The following is a 10,430-nucleotide window of genomic DNA, read 5'->3' as shown; positions in this document are numbered from 1 at the left end:
CATTTTGTCAGTCGTTGAAGTGCTACATTTCTGCTGCTGTGTTTTGTTGCACTAATCTTCACTTCCGTTTTCTCAGGCACCACAGCGCGGGTTATTGGTTCTTTGGAAATTGGTTGGCGGGAGCAGTGCAAAGAGAGAACAAAGTCTTAGGCTGACTCCCAGCAGTGTGAGGGGGGAGCTGCCGCAAAGAGAGTGGTGCAGGGGTCTGAGTAAGGAGCATTCTTCCCTTGGAGTCAGGGCTGTTTCTAGGGCAGAGATGCTGGGCTCTCACATGTTGTTCTGCGGAGAGATGGACCCAGGGGCCTGGCTCACAGCATCTACCACGGGTTCCTTTTACTTCTTTTTCTTTACTTTTTTTCCATTTCAGGGCAAGATTAAATCCTGTACTCTAGGAGTCAGGGGCACTTCTGAGCCACTCGTTATTACTTCTGTTTTGTGGCAGGCCTGGACACCCAATTGCAGTGGGGGCTGCACCACACAGCCAGAGATAGCCACTGCCCCAAAGAGGTTCCAGGGAAATGGGTGAGTGAAATTGAATAAAGGTTAGCAGAGTGCCTCTTGTGGGGAACTGAGCCCCAAAGAGATGACATCATTTACATGACTTTCTGCCTGCCCCCATAAACCCTGATATGAAAATATTTCCAACCTGCCTCACCCACACCTGGGTAACGCTACTGAAAATGTCAAAACTAGGTAATGCTGTAGCACCTTAAAGACTAAAAATTTTATGTCTTAGGTACTGAGCTTTTGTGGGTAAGACCCACTTCATCAGATTTGGAGCAAAAATGAGAAAACAGAGTAAATATAGCAATAGGTTAATCAAACTTGCCAATGAATTCCAATTCCGATGTCTCCACTTGTAATCTAGTCGTGAAATCTCTTTGTTACTTTGTTTATTATTATATGTCCAGAAAGATTAAAGTGTTGTCCTGCAGGTTTAGGTGTACTCAAAACCAGGTCTTTTTAGAAGCTTTTCTGTGACTTGCAGAGACCCAGATATGTCGATGGGGATACAGGGGAGACAAGTATACAAATGCCACTGAACGGCCCTGACAGTGTACCTGTAGGTGTATTTCCACACAGGGCTCACATGCTACTCCTGCGCATTAACGTGCTGGCATCTGATCCCCTACCAGCTTTTTCAGAGCCGCTTTCACCTCCTTGTTCCTCAGCGTATAGATAGCCGGGTTCAGCATGGGCGTGACCACGTTGCCAAAAATCTGAACAGGGGTCACCAGGACTTTGCTCAGCTGGGGCTGAGTGTAGATCAAAGCGCAGGGCCCAAAGAACAATGTCACCACCGCCAGATGTGAGGCACAAGTGGAGGCCGCTTTGCGCCGCCCTTCACCTGAGTTCATCTTCAGTACCGAGTAGACAATGCGGATGTAGGACAAGAGGATGAGAACAAAGCAGGTCATGGGCACCATACCAGTGTTGGTGAAGGTCACGGTCTCAATGATGTACGTGTCTGCACAGGCCAGCTTGGCCACTGGGAAGATGTCACAGAAGAAATAGTCCACCACGTTGGAGCTGCAGTAGGGCAGCGTGAAGGTCAGGCTGGTGAGGATGGTGGCATGGAAGGAGCTGGTGATCCAGGTGCTGGCAGCCAGCAGGGTGCACACCCTCCAGTTCATGATGACGAGGTAGCGCAGCGGGTGGCAGATGGCCACGTACCTGTCTAAGGCCATCACAGTGTAGAGCAGGCACTCGGTGCTGCCCAGGAAGTGGTAGAAGAAGACCTGGGACATGCACCCGCCCAGCGAGATGGTTCTACTGTTGGCCCAGAGATTAGCCAGAAATTTCGGGGTGCTGATGGAGGAAAAGCCAATGTCCAGCACAGCGAGGTTGCAGAGGAAGAAGTACATGGGGGTGTGCAGGCGGGAGTCGGCAATGATGGCTGAGAAGATGAGCAGGTTGCCCATCAGGGTGCACAAGTAGAAGACTAAGAAAGTGAAGAATAGGATGTTCTGGAGGCCATCGGTGTTGGGGATCCCTAAGAGGATGAAATATGTCGCCTTACTGTGGTTGACCAACCCCATAGGGGTCTCGTTCCTGAGGAGGGGGAGAGAAGTAATGTCAATGAGTTACTGAAATAAAGGACCGTCCTACAGCTGCAGTGCTCCCACTTCCTTCCTCTGCCCACAGCACTCACTGTCATTTGGAGTGGTGCATATTTCTACCACTGTAATGCCAGGCGGGGTCAGGGCCTCACACAGCTGACGGTAATATAGAGAACATTTCTGTCTTAAAGATATTACAATCCACCAATGAACAGAGAAAGGGGAACATGAGAATGGCCACACTGGGTCAGACCAAAGGTCCATCTAGCCCAGTCTCTGGTCTTTTGGCAATGGCCAACGTCAAATGCTCCAGAGGGTGTGCACAGAACAGAGAATCATGAAGTCAGCTTTTCCCCATCACCCATTCCCAAACCCTGGCAGACAGAAGCTAGGGTACTCTCGCTGAATGTCCTGGCTATTAGCCATGGACAGACCTAATCTCCACGAATTTCCTCAAGTTCTTTTTGGAACGCCCTCTGTCTTTGCCAAAGGATTCTGTGAAGGCAAAGTGTTCCACAGACTGGCTGTTCTTTGGGTGAAGAAATAGTTGCTTTTGTTGGTTTAAAGCCTGCTCTCTATTAATTTCATTTGGTGAAATTACACCAAAATTGTTTTACACTAAAGAGGAGTAAATAGTTGTTCCTTATTTACTTTGTCCACACCAGTTGCCATTTGGTAGGTTTATATCATATTCCCCCTTCGTCTTCTCTTTTCGAGGCTGAAAAGTCCCAGTCTTATTAATCTCTCTTCATAGGGAAGCTGTTCCATGCCTCTCCCAGTAACTTTTGTTGCTCTTTTCGGAATCTTTTCCAAATCCAGTACACCTTTTTTGAGATGAGGTGACCACATCCATACACAGAATTCAAGATGTGGACATACACTGGATTTATATACAGGGAATGTTCTATTTCCTTTCTTATCAGATCCTTTCTTAATGATTCACAACACTGTATCCTTTTTTGACTGCTGAAGCACGTTGACAGCAAGTTTTCAGTGAACTATTTTCAATGACTTCATTATCTTTTTCTTGAGGGGTAGCAGCTGATTTCCACTCCATCTTTTTATATGTGTAGTTGGGATTAAGTTTTACTATGTGCATTATTTTCATTTCATCTGCCATTTTCTGGCCATATCACCCAGTTTTGTGAAATCCATTTGTGACTCTTCCCTGTCTGCTTCAGATTTAACTACCTTAAGGTAGATTTCTACTGTCTGCCAGTTCTGCCCCTTCATTGTTTACCCCTTTGTCCAGATCATTTCTGAATATGTTGAATAGGATCGATCCCAGTACAGAACCCTTGGTTACACCTTTATTTACCTCTCTCCATTGTGAAAACTTACTATTCATTCCTCTGCTTTGTTTCCTATATTTTACCCAGCTACTGGTCCATGAGAGGACCTTCCCTCTCTTCGCAGGACAGTTCACTTTGCGTTAAGAGCCTTTGGTGAGCGGCGTTGCCGAAGGCTATCTGAACAGCTGAGTACACTATATAGACTGGATTCTTGCTTGTCCACGTTTTCTTTTGTCGCCTCTCAAAGCATTCTAGTAGCTTGGTGAGGCTTGATTTTCCTTTACAAACACCATGTTGACTCTGCCCCCCCAGCAGATGATATTGATCAACGTGTCTGTCAATTCTTTTGTGGCAGGTATTGAAATTAGATTTACCCACCTAAGATTGTCAGGATCACCCCTGGAAACTTTTTAGAAAGTGGCATCACATTAGCTATCCTCCAACCACGTGGCCTTACTAAATACATTTTTACACTTGCCCGAGTTTATGCTCCTTTCTATTTTCTTCAATAGGCTCTATCTTCCATTTTTTTAAAGAAAGCCTTTTTGCATCACACTGCTTCTTTTACATTGCTGTTCAGCCACAGGGGGACTTAGCTGCCTTCTTACTACATTCTTTAACCTGAGGTACGCTTTTAAGTTGCACCTCTATTATGGTATCTTTAAAAATTTCCATGTAGTTTAAATTCTATTCTATTCTCTTGCTGTTTCTTCTATTCTCTCTTGCCCTAGTCCAGTTTCCACAGTCCTACTCTTTCTATGCCCTTTCCCCACTCTCTTCACCACAGTACCTTAGAGCAGTTCTGAAACTTTTTGAGACCGTGGAACGCCAAATAATAATATTTTATGTGGAACATCTGTGAAAATTTTCTGGAAAAAAACAACTGTTGCCAGACGAGAGAGAACTCCAAACATCAACATATATAACAAAAACAAAAGGAAATAATGTTCTCAGGTATTCTAGCAATGAGGAAATAACCTTGTATTTGGTTTTAATAACAGAAAATCCAGACCATTGGTGTGTGCTATCAGAAAAGTGCCGGATGCTTGTGTCACTCCTGCAGGTTGTTCACAGAACACCAGTGCTCTGCAGAACATAGTTCAAGAAACACTTCCTTAGAGCCTTCCATTGTGGCTGACACTTCCCCTTTGTGCTTTGTTCTCTCTCTTCGGCTCTTCTGAGAGGGCTGACTGCGTATGCACTGCAGCACTGGGCTTTAGGAGGGTTATGTTGTTAGAAAGGCACAGGCGGCTGCATATTTGTGCTCAGGAAGATGGGGCAAAGGGAACACACAAATGGCTGAATGTGGCGAGGGATTGCTCTGGCTTTGTTAAAGAATTGAGTTGTTGGGAGGATATTATTAGGGCTAGAGAGAGAAGAAGGGGAGCAGCCACAGCCAAAGGGGCTGGAACTAGGGGCACCGAAGGAACAGCTGAACCCCCTGACTTGATATGGTTTCCATCACATCCAGGGCGCACAGCTTGGTTGAGTGACTGAGCACCCTGACTAAAAAGATTGTTCAGCCCCCTGGCCAGAGCTGGTCATCTGCTTGGCTGTGTTCAGCAGGCTGGGCTCTGTCCATAACATTCCCCACGGGATAGTTACAGTGCAGTTTGAGGGAAAATAACAAAGGGTCTGTTACGACAAGAAGCCTTGTGGCACCTTATAGACTAACAGATATTTTGGAGCATAAGCTTTCGTGGGCAAAGACCTGCTTCATCAGGTCTTGCCCACGAAAGCTTACGCTCCAAAATATGTGTTAGTCTATAAGGTGCCACAAGACTTGTTGTTCTCAAAGCTGCAGACTAACATGGCTACCTCTCTGAGAAAGGGTCTGTTGGCATTTTCCCAGGCAGTTTCCCCAGGCAGGAGGGGCTGGGCTGTAGGAGAGATGCTGGCAGATTCAATTATAACATGGAGGGAGGAGCACAAATGCTAGACACACAACACACAGGCAGACAGACACACTGCACAGAGACAGATGGCGAGACGACAACATCAATTTTTCGCTGTAGAAAATCCCTGGCTGACCTCCCCCTGGGACCAAGGCCGTGATGGGATCCAGGACAGCCAGAGACTGAGAGTTAGAGTGAAAATATCTTTACAAAGCAGGAGCCTTACACTGGCTGCATTGGCAGAGGTGGGTCCAGCTGATGGTAATTCTTCTTTTCTGTCCCCGGCTGTGACTCCTGTGTAGCACCATCCGGCTTCCTTACCCAGAGCAGCCCATCGCCCAGGAGAGGGGCTCAGCCTGGGCACTTGGCATCCAACCAGGAGCCCTAATGTGCTCCGAAGCCACCTGGCTCTGCCCACCACCGATTTGCCCCACGCTGCAGCCGAGCCCCAAAGCGTCTCCCACTACCTGCATCCTCCCAGCTCTCCCTGGTCTTTAAATCCCCTTTGGGCCCCTCAGGACCCAGAGCCCTGAATCCCCACCAGGCTCCCAGCCTGAGACCTCAGCAGCATCACCAATTAATGGAGAATTTACGTCATCCGAGAGATCACTCATGGCCCCTGCCCCCCGGGGCCAGGTCCTCAGGTGGCGTAAGTAATCACCATGGAAGTGAAAGTGCCAGCTCCCCAGTTCCACCAGGGTCTGGATTCTGCTGTCCCTCTTGCCCCGCTCAGCAGTGCACACTGGTGTAAATCAGGAGTAATGCCACTAGACTCCAAAGAGCTGTGTGGGTTTCTACCAGCTGGGAATCTAATCCGTGCACTGTAAGGGGGGTCGGGGGGGCAGTCCTGCTCAGCTGGACTGTCCCGCCTTGTGACACAAGCCATAGAATTCCTCCCAGGCTGTGGAATAGGAGTCAGTGGAGACAAAGGTTCTGCTGGAGGCCTCTGAGGACAACAGAGGTTTCTCCTTGCCTTGTACCTCCAGCTGTTCCCCTGCCCCCTTCTCTGTGTCTGTGTGTGCACAGGGATGTGGTCGTACAGTGATGTGACGGGGTGTGAGGCTGAAATTCATCCCTGTGCCCACGGAGTACCCTATAGGGTCTGTGCACCATGGCACAGCACTTCTTGCAGTACAGCAGAGACTCCGAGAAGAGCACGCAGGGTGTCTCTTTAATTCCTCTCCGAGAGGATGAGGCAGTTTGCAACGAGAGGGTGGAGTGGTAGCAGGCAACCAGCAGCCATGAGTTACCTGGTGTCATGGGGTCCTCCAAGCTTTAAAATGCTTGGGAGCCCAGCCCTGGGGTGCACAGCACATGTGTTCGGGTAAAGCCTTCAAGAAAAGGTGGGGGTCCAAGAAGCTGTGGTTGAGGCTGATGAACCAGGCGCCTGGTAACTAGAGGTGCGCCCAATTCAAAGGGGAAAAAGGGTACAGAGGTCACCAGGAAGGGGTCAGTCATGGCTGGGAGCTGTGTGACTACCCCTGAAGAAAGGGCAGATGGCCTGGGGTGGGGAGCAGTGGGGTTTCCCCACCTTTTGCAAGGATCCTTGGAGACACGTGCTGGGTCTGCATCTGTAACCCCAAGACACCTTGAATCAGAATAAGACCACACAACACACACACAGAGGATTACTGACACTCTTCTGGAGCCCAGGTAAATTCTTTGAAGGGTCCTAGCCCACAGGGGGAGGGGCATCTCCACTGGAAATGCTTTCATCCCAAAGCCCCAAAGTCCGGAAGCCTTTACTTAGGCGAAAGGAAAGCCTGTAGCTAACAACAGACTTTCGTGGTTGAAAGGGGTGATAAATGCCATACAATTTAAAGCATTTAAATAGAGGCTGTGATATAGTAACCCTATTTGGTAGAGCTAGTCTGTCACATACATGCTGGCAGCCTCATGTCTTTTCCAGCAACACTTACGGCTTAACACAAAGGAACATCCCTTGTGTCCGTACTGGATGCTGTCCAGCCCTCTAACAGTGAACTCAGGGTAGAGGCAACCTAGTAACACTTTAAAGACTAATAAAGTGGTTTATTAGGTGATGAGCTTTTGTGGGACAGACCCACTTCTTCAGATCTGGAAATTCCGTTAAATTCTCATCCTGCCAATTTACTTTTAACAGCTAGCAAAATAATGGAATGAAAACTGATGAACAGGCTGCATGGGACAGAAGGAGGGTGGTGAAGGGAGGAGAAGAGAGGAAAGAAAATTACTTACTGCAGTTTTCTGTTAAGTCGGGCGAGTTGCCAGAGATCACTATGAATATCGAAGATGGGGAAACAGTCCTTGCAGTGCGTCAGGCAATTGCTGTCTTCACTGAGGCCTAAGTGTAACGTGTCGGACGTGAGCATGAGTTCCAATCCAGGTGTCTCCGTTTGTAATGTGGCGTTAGAGTATCTCTGTTTTAGGGTGCAGGCTTTCAGGGCTTGGATGCTGCGGCCTGCTCAGTGGAAATGCCCACCGACGGGCTTGTGTGTCTGCAGATTCCTGATGTTGGCTCTGTGTCCATTCACTCTTTGAGGGAATGATTGTCCCGATTGCCCAGTATACATAGCACGGCTGACACATGATGGCATATATCCCATTGGTGTACGTACAAGAGTGTGAGCCCCTGATTGCATAACTGACATGGAAATTTCCAGTGATGGTGTCTCCAGGGCAATATGTACACAGAGTTGGCAACAGGGTTTGTTTCAGGGAAAAGTTCCAGAATTACTATTAGGAAGGTTCAGACTTCTCACCCAGAGCCTCTGAAAGTGTAGCATCGTGTTCCAGTGCAGGCTGCAGATTATTTATTTTTTTTTTCTATCTTCTTGTTAAACTCCCATTGTGCCAGTTTACTTTTAACAGAATTTCCAGGTCTGTAGAAGTGGGTCTGTCCCATGAAAGCTCATCACCTAATAAATCATTTTGTTAGTCCTTAAAGTTCCACAAGACTGCTTATTTTGTTTTGTGAAGATACAGACTAACACGGTGTGATGGAGTGGGGGGAGTGCATGTGTGAGTCAGGCTGGATGTCTGAGGCAAGCAGAAGCTCCCAGTGGCTAAGGATGACCCTGGGGCTACAACTGGCAGGTAACACCTCTGCCCTGAACAAAGAGGAGGGAGGAGCTGAGCCGAGTTTTGAATCGGGGGCGGCAGTTAGGAAGCGGGGGAAAGAGGAGCTGGAAGGCAGCCAGCCGGAGGAGGGGGAAAGCTACACCCCAGAGGGGCACCCCTCGGGGTCTTCTCCCCAGGACGGGTTGGAAGGACTGTCTCTGGCTGCTGTGCTGTCGCTTCTGGGAGAAACTGGGCATCTGTTGCCTAATAAACCTTCTGTTGTACCTGCTGAGTGAGAGTCAATCCTGCCAGCAGACGGGGTGCAGTGCAGGGGGACCCCTGAACCCCATCACACACGGCTACCTCTCAGTGGCTCTTTGGGGGAGGGGTGTGATGCTTAAGAGCCATAGGTAGTTTTCGGGGAACCTAGGCACACTATATCCACTGGATCCATTTGTCCACATGCTCGATGACCCCATTCAAAGAATTTCTGTAAATTGGTGAGGCATAATTTCCCTTTATAGAAACCACATTGACTTCCCCACAACAAAGATCATTCATTTGTGTGTCTGGCATTTCTCCTCTTTACTATAGTTTCAACCAGTTTGCCTGATACTGAAGTTAGGCTTACTAGTGTGTAATTGCTTGGGTCACCTCTAGAGCCCTTTTTTAAAAAATTGACATCACATTTCCTCTTCTCCAGTCATTTGAACATAATTTAAAGGATACTTCATTTGATTCTGTGCTTTCTTTCACATATAGTGAAACTCTGCAACCACCAAGACCTGTTCTGTCCTTCCTATGTATTTTGTGCCCTAGTATTACTATGTCCCATTGATTATCCTTATTCCACCAAGTTTGTGATGCCTATTTTATCAATATCCTCATGCAATATGAGGCACGCTTGTTCGCCCAACTTATGAGTTAGACTTCTACCATTTGTATAGATGCACTGTCAAAGCTTGTTACAGTTTAGTTGTCTGCCATTATATGATGTGATGGTCTGGGACTCATTTTCACTTCACTGTTTCTTATCTGATCTTACCCATATTGTATCATCTTCTATCCTCTCCTCCTTACTAGGACGTGGAGAATTAATTATTGATAGTCTCTCCCCTAAGGAAAGCCTCTGTCTGATCCTTGTGCTCCTCCACACCTCTCGGCTTTCCCCCAGCTCTTAGTGTAAAAGCTAATCTGGCACCAGCTGCACATCAACGTGCAGGAATCTGGCCCCCTCCCAGTTTTCTGAGTGCCACTTTCACCTCTTGGTTTCTTAGCGTGTAGATGAGCGGGTTGAGCATGGGCGTCACCACGTTACAGAAGATGTGCACGGGAGTCCCCAGGATTGTGCTCAGCTGTGGCTGAGTGTACACAAGGGCACAGGGTCCAAAGAACAGAGTCACCACCATAATATGTGAGCTGCAAGTGGAGGCCGCTTTGCGCCGCCCTTTGGCCGAGTTCATTTTCAGGACGGAGTAGACAATCCGGACGTAGGAGGTGAGGATGAGGAAGAAGCAGGTCATGGGCACCACCCCAATGTTGGTAAAGCTCACAGTCTCAATGATGTACGTATCAGCACAGGCCAGCTTGACCACCGGGAAGATGTCGCAGAAGAAATAGTCCACCACGTTGGAGCCGCAGTAGGGCAGCGTGAAGGTCAGGGTGGTGAGGATGGTGGCGTGGAAGGAACTGGTGATCCAGGTGCCGGCAGCCAGGAGGGCGCACACCCTCCGGTTCATGATGAGCAGGTAGCGCAGCGGGTGGCAGATTGCTACATACCTGTCATAGGCCATGACTGTGTAGAGCAGGCATTCGGTGCTGCCCAGGAAGTGGAAGAAGAAGACCTGGGACACGCACCCGCCCAGCGAGATGACCTTGCTCTGACCCCAAAGGTTGGCCAACATCTTGGGAGTGCTGATGGAGGAAAAACCCATGTCCAGAATCGATAGGTTGCAGAGGAAGAAGTACATGGGGGTGTGCAGGCGGGAGTCGGCAATGATGGCTGATAAGATGAGCAGGTTGCCCATCAGGGTGCAGAGGTAGAAGGCTAAGAAGGTGAAGAAGAGGATGTTCTGGAGGCCATCGGTGTTGGGGATCCCTAAGAGGATGAAATGAGTCACCACCGTGTGGTTGGCCAGCCCCAT

At 48.5% G+C, this 10,430-nt stretch overlaps 2 protein-coding genes across 2 annotated transcripts; both read right to left on the bottom strand.

Annotated features, from left to right (window-relative positions):
- Positions 1-1,106: 1,106 nt before the first annotated feature.
- On the bottom strand, positions 1,107-2,039 carry LOC142004650 (putative olfactory receptor 10D4). The gene has a single exon (XM_074982278.1). It carries the CDS (start codon positions 2,037-2,039, stop codon positions 1,107-1,109), a length of 933 nt encoding a protein of 310 aa, XP_074838379.1.
- A 7,458-nt stretch (positions 2,040-9,497) lies between these two features.
- LOC142004649 (olfactory receptor 10D3-like) lies at positions 9,498-10,430 on the bottom strand. The gene has a single exon (XM_074982277.1). It carries the CDS (start codon positions 10,428-10,430, stop codon positions 9,498-9,500), a length of 933 nt encoding a protein of 310 aa, XP_074838378.1.

The sequence above is a fragment of the Carettochelys insculpta genome, chromosome 32, assembly GCF_033958435.1.
Source record: "Carettochelys insculpta isolate YL-2023 chromosome 32, ASM3395843v1, whole genome shotgun sequence".
In the NCBI taxonomy this organism is placed as follows: Eukaryota; Metazoa; Chordata; order Testudines; family Carettochelyidae; genus Carettochelys; species Carettochelys insculpta.
Note: the sequence above shows the minus strand (reverse complement) of the source record. Positions and strands in the feature narration are given on the sequence as shown.